This window comes from Panthera uncia (assembly GCF_023721935.1).
Source record: "Panthera uncia isolate 11264 chromosome D3 unlocalized genomic scaffold, Puncia_PCG_1.0 HiC_scaffold_8, whole genome shotgun sequence".
Taxonomy (NCBI): Eukaryota; Metazoa; Chordata; class Mammalia; order Carnivora; family Felidae; genus Panthera; species Panthera uncia.
This window is the reverse complement of record NW_026057586.1, coordinates 27257792-27279471: the sequence shown is the minus strand read 5'-3', so window position 1 is coordinate 27279471 and position 21680 is coordinate 27257792. Positions and strand designations below refer to the sequence as shown.

Here is a 21680-nt window from a genome sequence, read left to right as displayed (position 1 = left end):
AGTGTGTGTGGTGGTGCTGGAGGGGAGCCCGCAGGACCTGGAGCTGTGGGCATCTCGCCCCTGATGGAGATGGCCCAGGTCCCGGCACTCGGGGAACCGGGCTGGGGGGAACGTGCCTCGTGGGTAACAAAGTGCGTCTTCGTGCACCAAAGGTGTGACCACTGTTTACGGGGTCTTCACAGCAGCAGGGTCGTGGGTCTCAACAAGCCACCTGTTAGGGGGGCAGAGGAAGCAGGCAGGGAAGGGGTGGAAAGGGCTAATGAGGCTGTGGGGTGTGTTGGCAAACCAGGCCTGCCCCACCTGGGTAAGAGTGAGCCCACCCTGGACCTGGCAGCAGCAGGATGATAACACGGGCTGTCCCTGTGCCAGCTCAGGAGGATCAACCGGACGACAGCTGCCGCATTCCACAGCGAGAGCACACGGTGCTTGCCGGGGGCATGGAGGAAGACTGTTTTCAACTTTGAGCTGGTTCAGACACAATGGGGAGGCTGAGGAGGAGGCCGTGGCCACGGGAACAAGACACTCAGAAATTGCTGTCGGTGGCCTGGGAGTACCCCCTCCCTCCTGGCTGCCCTTTTACCCAACGCTGCTGACCGCGACTTCCACAGGGCTACCCGGAGAGGGGATGTGTCCACCTCGCTTGAAGGCATAGCATCCTGCCCCATCCAAAGAAACCGTAGGGATGAAGGATGGGCTGGTTGGCCACTGGTAGCAGAGATGAGTGGCCTGAATGCCCAGAGTTCGTCAGAGCAAAGGATGCCACGGGAACTATCTGGGTGTCTTAGGTCCTAAAAACAAGGCAGGTGGAGGCTAAAGCACGGAGAAAGAACCCCCGTAGGCATCCTTCCCTTCCTTCCTTCTCCAAGGGATCAGAACCCGTGGTCAGCAAGAGGGGGGCAGGAGTGACAGTGCAAGGTGGGGGAGGGGCGCCCCCATGCACCCACACGTGTGGACACACGTACCTGCACACACAGTTGCACTCGTGTGCACACACACGCGTGTCCTTCTCCTTCACTTCTGGTCCCCCTGTGATAGCACTGAGTTGGGGGCAGAAGATGAATTTTGAGCCTGACTTTGGCCTTTACATCAAAGCCAGACATTTATTATTTTTTAATATTCATTTATTTTCAAGAGAGAGACAGAGTGTGAGTGGGGGAGGGGCAGAGAGAGAGGGAGACACAGAACTCAAAGCAGGCTCCAGGCTCCGAGCTGTCAGCACAGAGCCCGACGCCGGGCTCGAACTCACGAACTGCGAGATCATGACCTGATGCTCAACTGACTGAGCCTCCCAGGCACCCCCAGAGCCAGACATTTAAATTGCACAACTGTAATGGGCTTTGTGACTTTTAAGGTGGTGGTTGCACTTTTTACAACTAAGAGAGTTCAGAAGAGCCGAGGCCTGGCTAAGTGTTCATCGGAGTCATGAGGGTGCTGGGGAGGTGGGGGCTGGGCGGAGGCCAGTTCCACGGAAAAAGATACAAATAAAGGTGTTTCATGATTACTTCTCCCCCACCCCCACCACCCCAGCTCCCCAGAGGCCCACTTGTTCAACATGATGGACATACCCTTCAGTGCAGGTGCTGAATTAAAACTACCCGCAGATTAACTCATTTAGTCCGTATGACGACGTATGCAGTAGCTACTATCATTGTCCCTGTTGGACAAGTGAGGAAACTGAGGCCCCAGGAGATGAAATAATGTGCCCAAGCTCACCCAAGCTCTCTGGCTGCCTCTGAGCCAGCGCTTGCAAACTCAGCCTTTCTCCAAGTGTCTCTGGGAGCTCCTGGAACTTGCTTTAGACCTATCAGCCTCGATAAGAATTTACACCTGTCTAGGCTACAAGACACAGGGTGACGGGGGTGGGGGGGTGCCCTCCTATAGGAAGACTTCCTTTCCACTCAGTCCTGCTTCGGCAGGAAAATCAGAAGTCAGGTGCTGAGACCTGAGGCGCTCTTGCTGCCTTGCAAGGATCTTTTACTGCAGATCCCTTCGTGACTGCCCACGAGGAAGGGTGTGTGTGTGTGTGTTTCTCCTGCAGCCTCGTCATCAAGGTCATATCCCTTGGAAGGCAGAGACTGCACCTTTATTTTGTGTCCCTCTCTGTCCCCCCCCCCCCGCCCCAGCCCCATCACCTTCTGTTCAGGTCTGTGGGTCTCAACTGTGTTCTCACAGGTTAGAACAACCAGTGGGCACCTGGCACAGAGTTTCCCATAAATGATGGACAGAATCACGTACCTTTTTGCAGGCTTATAAACCACCCCCCGCCAGGGCTAAAACACTTCCTCCTGCTGCTTTTCTCTGTTTGCCACTGGCGTCATTGAAACTGGGGGAAAAGATGCATTTCTTCGTGAGCAGATGCCAAGATGAGCTCTTCGTGGGGTGTGGTTAGTAAAAAATTTAATTAGCCCAGCTTTGGGGGGAAAAACATGTTAATTAGTTTTCTCTTCAAATACACCACCTCGACGGCCTCCTCTTCCCCACTTCTATCCCCTGGGTGAAGCCCCAGTTTCCCAGCTACACTTGGCAAGTCTCAGCCTGGCCACTGCTGTCACTGGAAAAGAAAGCGCAGAAAGTTATTTTTGTGCAGCCAGGGATTCCGACACGCGTTGATCGATTCCTGTAGGTCCAGGGGACTGAGGAGGGGCGGGGCCCACAAGTAGTCCCCTGCAGCGGCCTCCGGAGAACCGTGAAGTTCCGGGCCACCGCGCCACCCATGCCACCCTTCTGGCGCCCAGTCCCGGCCCCGGGAGGCTCTGAGAAAGGCCTGCTGAAAGCCAAGGTGGAGGCAGCAGGCTGTGGTCAGGCGCACCTCGGCGAGACGGGGGGATCGAGAGCCTCCGGCCCCTCAGACGGAAGGGAAGAGGTCTCTCCAGGTGAGCCCGTCGCCCCGCTTCTTGTCCAGCCACCGGCCGCAGTTAAAGATGGTGGCCACTCCGGTGCTGGTGTTGGTGACTTCCACCTTCTCCACCAGCCAGCCCGAGTAGTAGCCGCTGCTGTCGTGCTCCACCCGCACCTTGCGCAGCTCGCCCAGCTCTAGCGTCTCCAGGAAGAAGCGGTCGGTGCTGCCCCGCTCGAAGAGGTTACACATTTTCTGCTTCAGCTCCCGCTTGCCCGTGTCCCCGTTGGCCCCGAAGATGGTCACGAAGACATTGGCGTCGGTGCCTGCACCTGGCTCGTAGCCCGTCGTCACAATGACCTCGTACTTGACCGGCACCAGGCTCTGGACCTTGCTGGCAAAGCTTTCGGTCGTCTTGGTGACCTCGAACACCTTGAAGTACTTCCTCTTCCTCTTGAGGGGGATGAGGCAGTCACAGTTGAAGAAGTACCTAGCAGGGACAGAGGAGGCTCAGTGGACACCAGCCAAGGCTCTCACCCTCCCCCCGGGCCCCCTGGGCCATGAATGATCCCTTCTCCAGGTGGCAGGAGATGGGGTCGGAAATGTCTGCATTAAAATATGAGGATGGGGGGGCGCCTGGGTGGCTCAGTCGGTTAAGCGGCCGACTTCGGCTCAGGTCATGATCTCTCAGTCCGTGAGTTCTAGCCCCGCATCAGGCTCTGAGCCTGGAGCCTGCTTCAGATTCTGTGTCTCCCTCTCTCTCACCCTCCCCTGTTCATGCTCTGTCATTCCCTGTCTCAAAAATAAATAAATGTTAAAAAAAATTAAAAAAAAATATGAGGATGGGGTCTTGTTTGTGTTAGAATCCACGGCGAGAGGCATCTCTACCCTTCTAGTGTCTCCTTGATTCTTTCATTTCCATCCCCCCCCCCCCCACATCAAATCTACCAGCAAATCCCACCTTTAAAATAGGTCCAGAATCAGCCACTTGAAAAAGTATGCAGTATTTCACTATCTGTCCTGCCACTCGTCTGGTCCAAGTCACCACCACCTCCTCCCTCCTAGATCGGCCTCCTAGCTGGTCTCCCTGCTTCTGCTATCTGTGGTCCATTCTTTCCACAGCAGCCAAGTGACCCCGTGGACATGTAAGTCCAAGAATGTAATTCCTCTGTTCAGAACCTTTCAATGGCTTCTTAGATTAAGTAAAAATCACCACCTTACCAAGGGCTGCAAGACCCTATGTGGTTGGACCCTCTGCCTGCCGTTTGCCTTTCTGACCGAGCACCTGGCCTTGTCTAACTAAGCTCACTCCATGCCAACCGTGCTGGTCCCCTTGCTCTTTCAAAGGGACTGATGAATGTTTGTACCTGGTATTCTCACCTTCAGGGAGCTGCGGGATCCAGGCAAAGCCAAGTGGAAACGTCCCAAATCCCTCGCACTGGACTGAGTTAAAGTATGAGTGTGTGTGTGCACGCACGCACGCGTGTGCGTGTGTGAAAACACGTACATGCACGTGCTCATGGTCTGAGGGGTACAAGGGGTAAGAGAAAACCCTCTACTGAAGCAGCCATAAGCAGAAGCAAGTATAGGGCCAAGAAATGGTCTTGGACCAAAATGTCCCCTCTCTATCCCCACCCTCCACACCCCCAATTTTACCCTCTGGGTAATGGTAGTTAGTCTAATAATTAATTACAAGGGAGGAAGTCAGGAGGCACAGTGGGAAAATGCTGCATGGAGTGCAAGGGGGCCTCAGGTCTACTCCAGCCCTGCCACCTGCTACTCTTGTGACCTTGGGCAAGCCACGTCTCCTACCCAGACCTTGATTTTCCCATTGGCAATGCTAGAGGTTTGAACTGAACAACTGCTATGGTTTCTTCCCGCTCCCAACTGCTAATATTTTAACAGCTTTGGAAATAAGCTGTCCTGGCACTGACTGATGACTTCAGGAATGCATCCCTAAAAGGGCGTCCCCAGTGGTGCAAAATCAGACCCCTTTTAGATGAAAATCCATAACCGCAAAAAAAGCAGGATTTTCTGCTTGCTTCCTCAGTGCCGACCGGGGCTTTGCACCCTTGCGTCTCGTCGGCTCCCATGACAACCCGGAGCTTCAGGCATCATCCTCCCATTTCACAGAAGGGGAAACTAAGTCACTGCCCAAGGTGAGCCAGAGCGGGCCCAGAGCCAGCCTGCCTCGCCACCTGAGGAGACAGCCACGGAAAGACACTGGCAGGAAATCCATATTCTGTTTCGAGATTTCTCTTCCCCCAGTTCATCACTTGATAAATTCGGATTGTTGTTACATACCACACTTTCTCAGAGGGGGATATAACTTCAATCTTTGTTTAGACGTTCTTTAAAAATGTATTTCTTTATGCAAATGCTGACTGATATACATAATTCTCTATAAATGCACAAATCATGTGATCACATGCGTGTTTTTCTAAATACACTCTTCTTCCCCTTTTCGCTTGGCTCTCTCTCCTTTTTCCCTCCTTCCTTTCCACTTCCACATCCCACCTTTACCTCAGATAACCCATGGAACAGTTGCGGGTGTATCTTGCCAGATTTCCTTCCATTTCACCCAACCATGCACAGACCCACACAGACACAGACATATGTGGGATGTCAGTGTTCCCTTTACAAAATGGCATCATATAATATGTGTTTTCCCATATCTTGCTTTTCCCGGGAATCGCTCCAAGTCATCTGGTACATATTTAATTCATTATTTTTAATGGCTGAAAAATATTCCCTAGTAGACCCATAAGGAAAACGTTTCTCATACATATAAGATCACCAAGATGTGGGACCCTAGGGCTCCGTGGGGTCATGACTCTAGGTGTGGACCCACTGGAAAGGAGGGTAGGGACATCAGAAAGACTAATGACAAAAGCAAAAAATAACAAATGAAAAATTAAATATATTTGAAAAACATGTAAATAGGATCACACTTCTGTGAACAGCGTTTGTGAGATGTTAGAAAAGTGTCAGAGAGAGCGGGGTCACCAAACACTCATGGTGGCTGTCTCTGATGGGTAGGGCTTTTGGGAAGTTTTACTTAAAAGACGATTTGTATTATTTGAATTTTTATAATGGCTGGGTATTATATATGGTATTGAGATAAAACAATGAAGTTATATTTGGTTAAAAAAAGAAAGAAAGAAAGAAACAAAAGCCCCTGGGTGTGGCCTTCCATCGAATCCAGAGGATCTCTGTGCAAAGGAGAACCTTAGAAGGTACAGCACACCCTAAGGAGGAGTCACAACTGGAACCGGCTGAAAGATGAAAACTGGAGACTCCTGTGTTTACAGGAGAGTGAGATTAAATTCATTTGTAACTCCTGGAAGTCCGAACGGTACGGTTAATGTGGTGGCTGGAAAGGAACTGTGGACGCATGTATGCCATCCATCAGGAAGGAACCAAGCTCGAGACCTGCACAGGCCGGTGCACTATGACCTCCGAGAGCTCTCTGAGCTGGACCCCTGTCGTCCTTCCCCCGGCGCCAGACTCCAGTGAACATCCAGCTCTCTTCACGGAGGGAGACAGCACAGAGAGGTGACAGGTTACCGCCTGAGGCCACACAGCTGACTTGGTGACAGTTCTAGTATTCGGGGTCTGGACTCTCTGCACCCCTTTCCCTTTGGGCAGAGCCCCCATTCCACGGACATCCCTTCCTCCCCCTCCAGGCCTAGTGACATACTGACAAAAGGCCACCCTCTTTTGAGGGTGTGGGAATGGTGGTTTCTTTCCCTGGATGAGAAATTCTACAACTCGGCCCCAGGACTGTGGGGTAGGAAGCTCCCGGGCTGAGCTTGTATTTCCCCTTCCTTCTGAGACTGGAAGGTGCTTGGTGGTGCTGAGATCTTTGGCTCTGTGTCTTTCTTACAGCCACCATGGCTGGTTTAAAGCTAACTCAAGGGAAGACTATTTCTTATTATTGCATAATGTTGCACTGTATTATATTGTATTTTCTTGTACCGTTTGTTTTTTTTGGGGGGTGGGGCTTGCAGAGGTGTGGTATCGGTAGCAATACTCCATGTGGTTGGCAGGCAGTGCTGGGTTGCAGAAGGGGTTCTGCCCAGGCTCGACTTGCTGGGTGAGGTGGTAACTCCTCTGGGCCTCTATGTCTCAGCTCTCGTCTCCATCAGTAATCGCTCCAGGCAGCCAGGACCAGCAAGTCTGGCAGGATTTACTGTAACCGGCTGGTTTTTCACTAAAAGAGCAATGGATAACACACACTCTCTCTCTCTCTCTGCCATGACGATGCGGCAAGCCAGGGAGAAAGGCTTCACCAGCACCCAACCATGATGGTTCCCTGACCTCTGACTTCCAGCCTCCAAAACTGCGAGAAAAAGAGGTCTGCTATTGGAGCCACCCGGTCTGTGGGATTTTGATACGGCAGCCTGAGTTGGTCAAGACAGAAGTTTACAAGTCAGAACCCTTCCTGACTGATTCCCAAAGGGGAAGCTTGGGCATCCCAGGGAGCCTACTGTCACAGGTGGAGCGTGGACAGACACTGCTTTGAGCGACTTGAGCTCCTGAGGCCAGAGAGGGCAGCCGAGGGAGCTGCCCGGGTTGAGTCTGCACCGGTCTGCTGTGCTCACCGTGAAGGCGTCGCCAGGGGCAGGGCCAGCTCGGGGAGCGGGTGGCAGCAGCTCTGGGGGTGACCCAGCGAGCAGTGGCAGGCTGGCCCCGGGAGCTGCACATGTCACCTGTCACTCACTCCTCGGGTCTAGCCTCCCAGAGGCAAGCCCTGCCCTCGGCTTCCCCTTCCTCCTCTCCTGGTGCCTTCACACTGTTGTTCCTGCCTTCCAGGGCCTCGGGGCTCTTTCTGGCATCCAATGTGGTAACCAAGTGGTTTTAATTAGAAAAACTGATGGCTGTGGACTGTTACCCAGGTAACTAAAACCCTTAATCCTTCAGAAATGCCTGAGTCTCCAGAAGGCCCTGGTGGGGGAAATGCAAAGCTCCTTATCCGGGGTCCTCAGAGGCAGGTGGGCCATGGGATTACTCCAGTTGGGCTCTGATCCCCACTCTGCCCACAAGGATGGCAGGGCTTTCACTGTGCCAGTGGAAGCATCAGGCTTCAAAGCTGTATTTCTTTGTCATCGCACAGTGATGGGAGGGGGAGGGAAGGGAAGCGTCCGCTGTCTGGTCTTATTTGGCTTACTTCTTCCAAGGAAGCATCCCTGGATTAAAAGGCTGGAGCCCTCAAATTCATCTGGTCGAGTCCCTGCCTCTGAGGGTAGGCCTATGGCTCAGAAAGCTCCAAAACAGTACGGCTGCCTTTCCCTCCCTATCTTGTAAGTTTCCTTAACAAGGTGGCCTCGAAGGGGACAGCTCCCTGGGTCCTGGTGTCTTGCCCGTGGTCTAGCCCCATCCCTCTGTGCGGAGGGAGCAGCCCTTCCTGGGTGAGGGGTGGAGGCACGGTACATACACGTTGCCGAACTCCATCTCGGTGATGGTGATGGTCTTGACGTGCCAGACCAGCTCTCTCTTGGGGATGAACCGGTCCTCCCTGGCGAGATGGCCCACGCAGAGGGAGGCAATGTCCCCCAAGTAGACGCTGTCAAACTCGAATGTGTCCGTCGTCCCCCTGCAGGACACAAAAGCATGGCCTCTAATAAGAGATGCTGATGTCCACTGTAGGAAGTGAGCCTTTATTGAAAGCCTATTGCATTCCAGGCACTGGTCTAAGGAGGAGGGAGGGATAGGATGGCAACCATGACCTGATGTCAGCCCTGCATTCTTGGAGGGGTTCAGTGTCATTCTGGAAGAAGACAACCACAGCCTGGTCCCAGCAGGAGGGGGTGGTAACATCATGAAGCAGACAGAGGTGGGAGGAGGGTGAGGCCCTGAGGGTTAGGCTGGGGAGGGTGGTGGGGATTCAGAGAGCACAGCAAAGGGAGGGAGGGAAGAGGTCCCTGAGGTGGACTTGACTTGGCGAAGTCACGGGATGGGGACTGAGGGCAAGGAGGCATCTGTGGGGGGCGTGTTGGCTCGGCTGCAGTTGGGGTCCAGTCAGGGAAGCAGCCATGGAAAAGGTGGGGTGCGGCCATCTGTGGTGGTCTGCGGGTGCCAGTCTAAGGAGCTCATACTTCATCCCGATGCAGAGGGAGTTCAAATGCAAGGTGCAGTGGGTCACAGGAGGGGGAGACTTCTGTAAGCAGTTCTGGGGGAGCGGGGAAATGAAGTGGGCATCTGGGAAGTTCAGGGGTGGCTCTGGTGTGGAGAAGTTGAGGTTTCCCGGCTGTGCCTGTCAACCGGGAGGGGTGAGAAGCACCTTTTCCCGAGACCTGATTTTGATTTTCATACAAAGCATCTAACAGGCTCTCTCCTCCCTTCCTCCTCCTAAGTAGAACTCAGTCTGTGCTGTCTTACACGGCTCTCTTGCAGACTAGACTGTGCGCTCTGCACGGACTTGGATGGGGTCCGCAATGATTCCTGGTCCTGCCGCACAGCGGGCTCTCTTTAATTAATTAATTACTAATGTTTGCTGTAGCTGTCCATTAACTTTTTAAAACTGAAATATATTTGACACAAACCTGCGTAAATGTAAGGTGTACGATGTGCTACTTTAATATATTGATATATTGTAGTAGGATTGCCACGGTGGTGATATTGGCACCTCTGTCTGGTTACAGAATTATCCTCTCCTTTTAGTGGTTGGAATAATTAAATTCTCCTCTCTTATACTGGCCTCTCTTTGCGTGGCAATCTCCCCCTTTCCCTTTTATAAATCTCCTGTTTCATCCATCAGTAGGAGTTCGCATAGGATTGGCACAAAGTAGGTACTCAATTAAGTGCTTGCGGTTTAGGCCCATTTGCATACTTAGGGCACCCACCAACGGGGTTGATTTGGGGGGTCCCTCTCTTACCCACCCCACCCCCCTCACTCCCCAGTGGGAACCCCCTCTTCCTACTTCCTAAAGGCCCGCTGTCGGGAAGAATTTTCCACGAGAAACTCTTTGGATCGGTTCTTCCTGCCCTCCAGGATGAGCCAGACGTTCTCCCTGGTTTCGCCTCCGTTGCCCGTTTCTATGACGATCTCGTAGGCTGCAGCGGAGAAGGTGGGAGAAGGTCAGTTGGAGGAAGCAGCTTCTCTGTCCTCCATCTGATCTTAGACCACAGCCTGGGGATAGGCTGGAGTCCCCACAAGGAGGCACTACAACAAAAACCTGCCTCAGTCTGGCCACCATAAGCATGTCTTTTATTTATAGAGCAGCCACTCTGCCTGGTGACCATGGAGCCACTGGGAGTGAAACACCAGGAAGCAGGGGGTGGGGAGTTTTTTGGGACAGGTGCTGGGGCCTGGCTCTCAGGAATAGACAGCACCCCCCCACTCCGAGATGCAAAACGGAGATCCTGTGCAGAAAGAGGGCAGAGAGGGAGAAGTGAGGGGGAAGCTACAGGCAGTCCAGACTCCAGGAGAGCCCTGAGCCCTATCCACATGCAGTCAGGTTCTGCCGTGTCTCAAGGCCGAGTCGCACCCAGCACCACCGCACCCCTCCCCTGCGCCTCTTTTGAGCATGTCTGCATTCACTCAGCAACATTTGTTATGTCGGTGCTAAGGGTCAGGATGGGGCTAGACTCGGGGTGGGGGGGGGGCCTAGAGCTCCACCTGCAGCCCCAGGCACACACTGACTACCACAGGCCACAGATGGGATGTGCTAACCTTGCAACAAAGGATGTGCTAACCTTGCAACAAGGGGCTGAAGTAGCTCCAGGTGAGAGGACAAATGAGCTGCCCATTACCTCTCCCAGCTCTGTCTCCTTGCATTTGCTCTCCCCCTTCCCCCCCCCCCCACTCGGCCCCTCTGCCCCCCTGCTGTCCCTGGAGCCCTGGGGTGACTGTTCCCCTGGAGTGCTTCCAACTTCTCTCACTTTGCTCGTGGAGATCGCCCCACCCACCCTAAGATGGCAACTCGCCTGCCCCCAGCGCCCCCGGGTGGCCTTAAGGGGCTCCATGACATTCTCTTTATCACCTGCTACCTCCTAACATGCTATGTGGTTTGCTGCTTATTTTATTGTTTCCTGTACTCCCCCTCCCACCTGAATGTGAGCTCCAGGGGGGCAGGGGCCTTCGTTTTGCTCACTGATAGATCCCAAGTGCCCAGAACAGTGCCTGGCATGCAGGAACTCAATAAGTATTTGTGGAGTGAATGAATGAATGGTTGGGCCACAGGAAGCTTCAGGAAGGAGGTCGCGTTTGAGCTTGTGCTTGAAGATGGAGCCAGGATTACCGTCTGCGGAAGATGAAAGGAGGTTCTAGGCAGAGGGAGGAGCGCAGGCAAAGACTGAGGGGGGAGGGGATGGGAGTTCACGGGACCCAGCTCCCACTCCCAAGGGACCAGGCCAGACTCGGAGCTGGCACACGGGACACAACCAATGTCGGTCAGAGTGTCCCCTGTGCATATGGCTCTTGCCACAGTAAAGGACTCATTGAGGGGTTGGGACTCTGGATGCACAGGACAGCTCTTTCCGCACGGCTCTCCCAGGGACGTGATACAGACAAGGGAGACGAGGCGCCGCTGTGTCTGTAGCTCAGTGAATCGCTAGCCCTTCTGCCCTGGCGGCTTCTCTCCAGGACAGTCCGTGCTGCTGAGACGTGTGGAAGCAATCCTGACAAAGAGGCAGGTCACCAACGAGAGGGCAGGAGAGCCACGGACAGCACAGAACTCCTGAAGAAGGTGGGGCTCTGTGGGTCCGTATAGACCCCAGCCCAGGAGGCTGGGGCCGACCGATGGCCGAGCCACGGTCAGGTCTCACGCTTTCCCCACAGAGGGCGGGGTGAGTTCTGCAAACCCAATACCCGTGAGTTCAAAGTGGGTCCTGGGCTTTGTTGAGGACGTGGTTTGTCAGCGCCTAGGGGAGGAGGCGGGGGCGCTAGGAACCCACGGGCTCACTAGGTGAACTCAAGTCTGAGATTTGAGAACCAATGTGGATGGAGTGCAAACAGACCATTCTTCCCTGATGGTCCTGGGTTAAGATACATCAGCAAAGACGTTTAGAGAGATTAGGAACAAATGTTGCCAGGGGCATCTGCGGTCTTTTGAGGAGAAGAAGTTTCAATGAGCGTAGTTCACCTTGCCCTCTTTCCCAGTATTTCATCGACAGCTTGATACAAATGTGGAAGGCGTGATTCTCAACTTCGTGTCTATGTTGCTGGGGGGAAACGGACAGAGGAGCATTAGGGACCTGAAAGAGTGGGGGCAGTGGGGAGCTCAGGCTAGTGGGGATCAGTGTAAGGTCATCCGTGGGGCCAGCACACCCACAGGACAAGCTCAGCTGGAGAGAGGGGCTCAGCAGCCATCGTGTGAGTCACCAGCACTGAGGGGCTGCCAGCAAAGCCACCACAGGCTCTTGGGGCACGAGTGTAGTTCAAGTGGCAAGACAGGAGAGAGGAGAGCAGACCACCCTTGAAATCTTGCTCTGGGCATGGCATCTGCAGAGGGAGATGAGCAAATAGTCGAGGGCCCCCCATCATGTGGGCAGGTGCTGGATAAACAGGTGTTCGTCCCGAGGCAAGAACTGCAGGGGCACATGACGCTGTGGAGTGCCAGCAGGATGGCAGTGGGCTTCGGAACTTCCTGCTCCAGATCACCTTGCCCACCTCACAGTGTCAGGAGTGTCTTCACTCTAAGGTGCTCCTGCAGTGTGGCTTGCATGGCCAGTCAGAATCTTCCCGTGGGAGACACTCTCCCCTTCCACTGAGGCTGTTAAGAAGGCTGTGGGGCTGGGGCTCCCAGTGGCCGTCTTCCCACGATGCACAGGAAGAAGCAGAGCTGAGACGAAAGGGGAGACGGGGATGTACTGAAATGACTGGAGCCTCTGGAGACAGCCAAGTGGAAACCAGCTCCGCCCGAGCCTTGGAGTTCTGGGAAACAACACGCTTCCTCTCTGCTGGAGCCAGCTTAGGTCTGGGGTTCAGGCACACACAGCCACGAGTCCTGGCCGCTCCTGAAATTTTCTGTTTGACTCCACTGGGACTGCCAAAGAATGGAAGCTTCAAGAACGTGAGTATAAAGATGGATTTTCTAGCATCTTCCAGAGCTGCCCGGTGATGCGGTGAAGTCCCCCACCCCCTGGGGAGCTGGCCATCAAAATGGACTATATTTGGGCTGGAAATGTTGCAGAGAAGGCTGACTGAGCAGCCCTAAAGGTGTCAAGGGAGGGAGAACAGGGAGGGGAAGGGCTGTAAAGAGGGAAGCACCGGTCCTGCTGGAGGACGGCCCAGCGAGACAGATCTATTTTGTCCTCCCAAGGGTGTATGTGTGCACGCGCGTGAGCGTGACCATGTGGGCACATGTGCAAGTGTGCATGCATGTGTGTGTGCACGCATGAGCAGGTAATCCTATTGCCCAGGCCTTACTCCGGATTAATCGCAACAGAATTTGGGAATAGGACCCAGATGTCAGTGTTATTTAAAGGCTGCCAATGGCTTTCAGCTCTGCTGCGCATTGGAGTCATCTGTACAGGCAGGTGCTTGAAGAGGGCTGGGAGCAGCTTCTGGAGCTGCTAACGGGAGTTGGAGGTGAAGGTAGGGAACAGGGGGCCGAGGCAGGTGGGGCAATCGACCCATCTGGAGTAGCAGCCAGGCCCAATAAAGACAAGGCAGCCAGCAGTGGTGCAGCGAGCCCCGGTCTAAGAATCAGGTCACCTGGGTTGTACCAGCTGTGAATGGGCCTTAGATGTGTCACTTCGCCTTTCTGGGTTTTTGTTTTCCTTACCCATGGGATAGAGGTGTGAATTTGTACCCTATCTAGCTCACGGGGTGGAAGTAGGACTGTGAGGATCTAATGAGAACAGAGGTGTAGAGTGCGTTGCGCATATGAAGCTGTTTGAGTATGAGAGGGTGTCGTTCTCACAAGCTGAGTGCTCAGAGGCGCCCCAGGGGTCACAGACACTGAGAGTAAGTGCCACAAGGGCAGGGTCTTTGTTTTATCCACTGGTGTGTCCCAGAACTCAGAATAGGCTGTGGCACTTAGTAGGTGCTCAGTAAATCTTTGCCAAATGGTTAAATAAAGGTAGCTGAGGATTGGGATGTTTGGCTCCGGCTGTGTCCGTGGCTCTCCCCAGGATGACCCTCCAGTCTGAGGACACAGGTGTGGCAGTCTGTCCCTCTGTGGACTCCTAGAGGGTGCCCCTCTGCCCTCCACAGCCTCTCAGTAAAGACCAGTCATCCAGGCCGGCTCCCGGGCTCCGTGCCCTTGCCGTCCAATCTCCAGTCTGTAACATCCTTCCGGAACTAACGCAAGTGCCGCCTCCCCTCTGCAATCTCCCTGCCAACTCAACCCTCGCAGGTCTTAGCAGCTGTTTGGCAGGAAATCTGTGAAGGAGACTCACTGATTATGCTCTGAGCATCATGAATCTCTCCTCCCCTGGATGCCAGTGGCCCGAGGAGCCTCTAGTGCTTATCTTGGCACGTGGGTCAGGGGCTTAAGCATTCCTACTTAAGGTAGGAATTCCTAAGGTAGGAATTCCTTCCTCCTTAAGGAAGGTAAGGGGCTTCAGCGTCTCCCTCTAACGGGATTATGAGGCTCCAAGGAAAAGGACCGCCTCTTCTTCCATCCCCTGAGCAGTGACAGCACACCGAGTCCCAAAGCCTACAGAGCTGTAGAAGGCTACAACAATGAGTGACTCTGTCCCTGACCTCTGGGAGCTTATAGTTGTACAGGGAGACTTACCATGTGCAAAGGTCAACACAAACTGGAGGTCACAAAGGGGTGTGTACCACTCACAGCATCTACAATGAAACTGGGCACCCAGTAATTCCTCAGCTGAGTGTGGTTTACAGAAGCTGGGAGCCCACACTCTGAATTAGGGCAGGAATCCTTGTGCAGTAAGCCTGACAAGGGGGTGCTTGGCCCCTCCTTTGGATGCTCCCTGGGACACGGGGCTCACTACCTCTGAGAGCCGCTAATCTCATCGTTGGGTAGTTTGGGTGGTGTGGCCAACATGGAGGGGGGCTTTCTACCAGAGATCCGTGCTTCCTTTCCTTTCCCCCCACCCCCAGGGGCTGTCCACCTGGGCACTGCATTTCCCTGCATCTAGATGGAGTCAAGTGATTAGTTCTCACCAATAGAAAGTCAATCAATTCGTTAAGAAGGTAGGGGAGTATGCCTACTCCACACTCTTTTCCCTTTTCCAAGAATGTTGAAAATGGCAGAGACACAGATCAAAAGAGCTTGGGTCCCCCAATCACAGCGTGGAAGGTCTCCTGCCAACAACCACACTGTATGGTTTATCACATGAGTGAGAAATACATTTTGGTTTGTTAAGCCATTGAGATTTGAGGGTTCACCCCTTACTGCAGTTAGTGTTCCCTTAAAAACTAAGGTTAAAAAATCCTTTCTTTACACCGGGCTCTGCCTTTGATAAGGTTTCTTTGAATCCGTTGGACCCAGACGCCGGCATCTGTATTAAAGAAACAACTCCCTAGTCCTGGATGGCCAGCCACTTTAGGGATCAATTTAAACTCTTTCCCTTTAAATATCACCTGAGGAAGGATCAAAGAAAGTGGCCGATGGGGATGCTGGCTCCCCCTGCAAATTCTGTTTCCAGAAGTCTTGATCTGTCAGCTGTGGCCACAGGTACCAATTGTATGGAGCCCATGATATAAAAACAACCCAGAGAAGGCTTCCCACCAAAGTGCCCAGTCTGGCCCTCGGGACAGGGTAAGCCTGTCCCCAGTGTTTTTCCTGCTACCTAACTAATCCCCGTGATTGGGGCCAAGATTTGGTAGCAGTGTCCTGGCTGTTCCAAGTTCACCGAGTAACATTTAGGGTGTTTATTTATGTACCTTCCCAAGACTCTTTCCTTCACTGCACGTCTGATTCCCCTCCAGCTATAAGGGTCTCTCCTTCAGACTTTCCAACACCATTCCCATCCCGTCCTGAGCTACCTCGCATTTAACTCTGAAGCTTCAGCCCAGGAATCACACCTGGGTGCCCACCCCCACCCACCCCGCCACGTACTGGTCTCCTCCAGCTCATCACGGATCTCGTTGTTGGCACAGGCAAAGTCACGGAGTGTCTGCCTGTCACCCTCACTCCTGGAGAGCCAGCAGTCACATTGGAAGCGGAAGGTCTCATCACGTGAGTTGTCCTTCACGTCGATGTAGCTCACGTGCCAGCCAGGAAAGATCCCTGGGGAAGAGACGTGATGGGGATTGGGAGCTGAATGCGCTTTCACCTTTCTGCTACCCCCAGCCCACTGGCCGTGTGGCCCTGCACAAATTCTCTGTCTTCTCTGGGCCTTGGTTTCCTTGTTAACGAAATGAGGAGGTGGGTTAGACGATCTCTGAGGGCTCCTCTAGCCCTGAGCATATAATTCTCTTTGCAAAATCCTTAACCTGGGGTTCATGGGCCCTTGGAGGATTTGCGTATGGGCATGAAGCAGTCTAAGGGCCCTGAGAAACTGTGCTATACATAATTCCACATTCACCAGGGAGAGGGCTCATGGCCTTTGTCAGACTCACGGTGGGGTCACTGACTTCCTGGGAGTTCACACAGCTGAAGGATGAATCCTATTGCTTCCTGACACCAGTATCCACCTAGTTCATGCCCATTATCCTTTCAGAATCACTGCAGGCATCACTTCCTCTGGGGAGCCTTCCCTGGTGTCCCCTGATTGCTCAGGAGGCCTGTATCTGATATCTTCCTTGCTCTTACAGCACCCTGCACCTGCCTTGGCCACATCCTGACCACCCTGTGTCATCACTGTTTACATGTGTCTCCTCTCCTGACCACGAGCTTTTGGGGACAGGGACCTGGTCTTACTTGTTTTTGTTTCCCTAATGACTTGCATATCGACTGGCAGGTAGTACCTGCTCAGTGGATGCTGAATGTGCATGTTAGGACTTTGAGGACCTTGGCTGTTTGGTAGTCACAGAATGAATAAGAAGCTGCTATTTCGTCTACGGCCATACCACCCTGAACGCGCCCGATCTCGTCTGATCTCGGAAGCTAAGCAGGGTCGGGCCTGGTTAGTACTTGGATGGGAGAAGCTGCTATTTCTTCAGGGTATATGTGAAACTTGAAAGGTCTTGGCCTAATATTGAACATACAGCTACTTCTGTTCTGACTGGCAGGGCGTCCTTCAAAAGTGCTCCCCCCAAATCACAGCCGTCAAGTATAAGTCCGTGTGCATTTGCTGTGGCAGCTGCATTTTATTTGTACCATGCACCAGTTCAGTTACTCTCCACCCTTCCAAGTCCCTGAGCACTCTGAGAGCCAAAGCACCTGCCACCAGTGGGGGGAAATCCAGTGGTGTGACAGGTTATGGTGATGATACGTGCTGCTCATCGTATGTTCACAAGGCAACCTCACAAGGAAGGCTTGTATATGCTCTACTCTAATGTCTTGCCCTCTAAGGTCACCAGGGGGTGTGGGGACCACCCCAATGTCCTCACCAAAAAGCCAGTCTCTAGGACTGGACACTGCCCACAGCAACATCTGCTGACAGCAACATCTGTAGATCCAAGAGCATTAAGGTCTTACAAGCACAAAGACACAGAAAGATGGCCACACACTTCAGTCACGGGACTTCTGGGGTGGGTGACAGATGTGGAGGCTCTGGGCAGGGCATGCATATTGGCAGTCCTAGGATACTTCAATTCTGGGTTTTAAAAGTACTTCATAAATTTTTTTAAATGTGAATCTCAACTGAAGTGGAAAACAATGAGTGCTAAAACAATTATGCTAAAATTTAAAACACTTCTGTTGAGTTAAAAGAGTGGTGAGTTACTTTATCAATAAACTTTTAAAAAAATCTCAATAATCGTTTTACTTTTCTACACTAGGGCAAGTTCCGCCCATAAGGTTATAAATTGGTTGCTTTCTGAGATGATTCCTGATAATATCATGAAACTAATTAAACTGCTTAATAATCCCCAATGTGTTCAGTCTGGAAATGATGTCCATAAGACCTGCTGGAGTAGTTCTTACAGGATTCCAGAGTGGAACAGAGAAAGGGCGAGGCAAGTAAAAAGGAAGGCAGAGAATGAGAAACCAAAATGTTGGTCCTTTTGGAAGGTGAGAGAGAGAGAGAGAGAGAGAGAGAGAGAGAGAGAGAGAGGCTGATTCTACTATCCAGGCCTTACCCAAATCACCTACAGTAGAATCTCTGGAGTAGGACCCAGGTATCAATAGCCTTTAAAGCTGCCCAGTGATTTCCATGTGTATCCAAGGCTGAGAACTAGCACCTGCACTGCAATCACCTGGAAGTCTTGTGGAAATAGATTACTGAGGCCCCCCTCTCCCAGAGATTCCGATTGACTGGGTTTGTGGTGAGGTCCAAGAATTTCCATCTCTAACTAGTTCCCCAGTCATGCTGATGCTGCTGGTCCCAGAGCCACACCTTGAGAATCACTGGCTTAATGCCATCTCTTCTGACTCCAGGATGATGGTCTTTCTATCATATCACATCATGACAAAATGACCAGTGGGAGTCAATGGGAATTATAAGTGTGTGAGTGTGTGTGTATGCATGAGTGTTGGTGGAGAGGGATGGCATTCATTGGAGAGGTGGGTCATCATGAGATCATTTCTGTTGCTGGAACACACTATTCATCTTGCCTTACACCCCAGGTAGGCTTCACTCCTGAATTTCATCTCCTGGATTCCAAGAAAGGTGGTGACAGAGGAAAGCCATGGGCTGAAGGGAAGGGTGGATTCTGGGCTGGCTTTAACTCTATCCATGGACAACCAGAGAAGGAATCTTCCTGGCCCATGTCGCCCTGGTGCTCGGTGGCAGGTTGCTTCCCACCCCACTGCACCTCCCTTCACCTTGTCCTCTGAAAGCATGGCATCGCCTCACCCATCCCAAATTCTTTTCTCAAGTTAGAATTCTATGAAAACAAACAAACCGTTCCTTTCATGGTAAATACCACAGTAAAAACTCTAACTCCTTTAAGATGAAGCACACTTCATCCTCAGCTCTTTTTTTCATTGCTGATTTAGTTGTCTTGTTTTGAAAATATTGGATGTGATTGACAGGGATCCTACCACAACTAGCTCCACGAAGAACTTATCAAACACGTAGCTGGGAACAGGTAGCTCTGGGAAGGCTGATATCACATGGTTGGCTTTCACTAGTGAAGACAAACCCACAGTTACAGCTTGGCTAACTGTGTGGCCAGCACTAGCCTGAAGGTGGAGACCCTGGGGATCCACAGCGAGTCATCTGAAACCTATTATGAGCGAGTCTGTTTCTTAAACAGTCTCCTCTTGTAAAGTCATATTTTATTTATTTATTTTTTACAAAAGCATTCTAGCTAGTAAGTGGATAAGAAAGGACAATCAGAAAATCACCATTCGTAATCCTAATTGATCATTACTGGATGAAGCCATTAGATGAAGAGTTACGGGACTGGTGGTGGGGGGCGGTGGTTGGGGTAACCAGGCTGATAGTCCCTGCACCCACTATTGGATGGGAGAATCAGGAAGAGTAGAGCTGCTGTGGTGTAATGTGAAATACACGATTCCCATTGTAAAGAAGTCCTGATATCACCTATAAAGTATTCTTGCCAAAGAAAGTTGAACCTGAATCCAGGCATGCCTTTAGAGCTGACTTCCAGATTGTATGAAACATGGGGAATAAAGAGGAGGTGACACCATGAAGAAGTAGACAGGCAGGTCCAGAATAGAGACATGCTACAGATCATTGGGCCCACTTCCTTCGACAAGCCAATAGCATAAAAAAAAATAAAGGGAGTCAGCATGCTCTGCATTAACAGATACTAAAGGGAAGTCACAGATAAGGTCCGCAGTGTGTGGACCTTATTTTCATCCAGATTCAAGCAAAATCAAAATACAAAGACATTTTTCATATTAAGGAAATTTGCATAACGGAGTGGAAATTGGACGACACAAGGAAGTCACGCTTAAATGTAGTGGCACTGGATTTCATTTTGAAATGTGCATTTTTGGGGCGCCTGAGTGGCTTGGTTGGTTGGTGGCTGATTTCAGCTCAGGTCATGAACTCATGGATTGTGGGTTCGAGCCCCGCGTCGGGCTCCATGCTGGCGGCTTGGAGCCCGGGGCCTGCTTCGCATTCTGTGTCTCCCTCTATGCCCCTCCCCTGCTCATGCTCTGTCTCTTTCCGTCTCTTGGAGACAGAAAAACGTTAAAAAAATAGAAGTGTCCATTTTTGAAAGGGAAACATAGCAACCAAAAAGAAAATAAGAAAGAAAAAGAAAAAGTGAAAAGAGGAAAGCAAGTATGACAAGTCATAACTGTTGAATCTACGTGATGGGTATGTGGAAGTTGATTATACTATTTCCCTCACTTTTGTGAAGGCTTAAATCTTTTCATTAAAAATTGCTGGATAAACAGAAAAGATGGAAAGGTAGAATCAAGGAAAGAGATAACTGCCATACTATTAAGTTAACTAAATGTTTGTAACTTATATGGTATCTGTTCAGGGATCCACAACTTTTTTTGGTGGAAGGCTCTCAAATGAAATATTTTTGTCCTCATAAATTGCTATGCAAGGGAAGCATAATGTAGCTTGAATATTTTTAAACTAAATATGAAAAAATGTGGCATAGAGAGAGCGCTTAAGGACATATTTAGCTGTCTTGGCTTATATTAACATTTAAGCTTCCATCTATGGAGGAGAAAGTTACTATAAAGAGGAAGCTAGGCACAGAACCTGGACTTCCCTGTACCTCTCCTGACCCTAGTATCCCAACCACTTGGGTTCAGTGAGGATACAGACATCTTCCTTTCCCTGCTTTCAGATCCAAATTCTGGTTGGAGGCGAGGAGGCCCACTTCTCTGCTTTCAAAGGAATGAGGATAATATTGGTGCCTCTGGGTTTCTTTAAGCCCAGGAGCCATTATAGGAAGAAGGCAATCAGATAGTCTTGAGTTACCAAGAGAGGAACCAAGCTTTTTGAAGAGTCTGGCATGTAATAAACCACAGTAAGCAGCAGCCAACAATACAGTAGGACCTGTATGCAGCTGTCCGTGGTGCTGAGGGGCCTCCCTTTTCTTTCAGGGTTTTGACTGTGAGGAAATACGAAATAATTGGCAGTCAAGTTTTGGCATAAAAGAAAAATGCACCAAGAAAAATGAGCAAGTCTAGATATGTGCACAGTCAGTGCTGGGGAGTGGGGAAGCTGGTATTAGAGGACCTAATCATGATCCTGAGATTCATGGCCAGGACTCAATTTTTGAAGTATTAGGCATGGGGAAAACTCTGTTTCCAGAGAAATGTGGGTTTCCTGTGACTGAGGTATGAACAAATCAGAAATGGATCTGAGAGAGTGAAACATGGCTATAAATAAATTCCATTAAAACTATATCAAGTCCCTACTATAGTACAGGCAATGTGATAGGCATTAGGGGAAGAGCAATGAACAAGAAAATGGTGTTAGGAACGAAGCTTGATTTCTAAAATTTGTCCAGAAACATAGGACATTTTCTAACTGATGCAAGTGTAAAAATGGTGACAATTGATAGTTTTTAGTTGCCTCTCACCCTGCAGTAAAAGGTCAACATGCAGCCAGGGGGACGGGAAACGGCTCAGGTGGAGAGCTGGGGCCTGCCATCCCCACCACCTCTGACCTTGAGCAGGAGTTACCTTTGTTGTCATGCCAGACCCTCAGCTTGCAGAGGTGGCCCAGGCTCAGCATGTCAGAGAAGTTGAACGTGTCCGTGTTGTTCCGCTCAAACTTGTTCCAATTGGCTGACTGCTTCAGGGCCAGGGTCCCACTGTCCCCATTCTCCCCAAAGATGATGATGAACACATTGGCATCGGTGCCTGCTCCTGGGGTGCAAAGACAGAGGCTCTAGGTGCTAGCCTTTCCAACGCACAGCCCACTTACTCTCCAGGTCTCC

At 51.5% G+C, this 21680-nt stretch overlaps 1 protein-coding gene across 1 annotated transcript in view; it reads right to left on the bottom strand.

Moving 5' to 3' along the window:
• Positions 1–2156: 2156 nt before the first annotated feature.
• LOXHD1 (lipoxygenase homology PLAT domains 1) overlaps positions 2157–21680 on the bottom strand; it is a 163209-nt gene continuing 143685 nt past the window's right edge. The window contains exons 37-41 of the mRNA XM_049620144.1: positions 21424–21609; positions 15814–15984; positions 9760–9892; positions 8274–8432; positions 2157–3326 (exon numbers count right to left, since the gene is read on the bottom strand). Of these exons, the coding sequence (XP_049476101.1) occupies positions 2846–3326; positions 8274–8432; positions 9760–9892; positions 15814–15984; positions 21424–21609 (1130 nt within the window). The 3' untranslated portion in view covers positions 2157–2845. The remainder of the gene's footprint in view (positions 3327–8273; positions 8433–9759; positions 9893–15813; positions 15985–21423; positions 21610–21680) is intronic.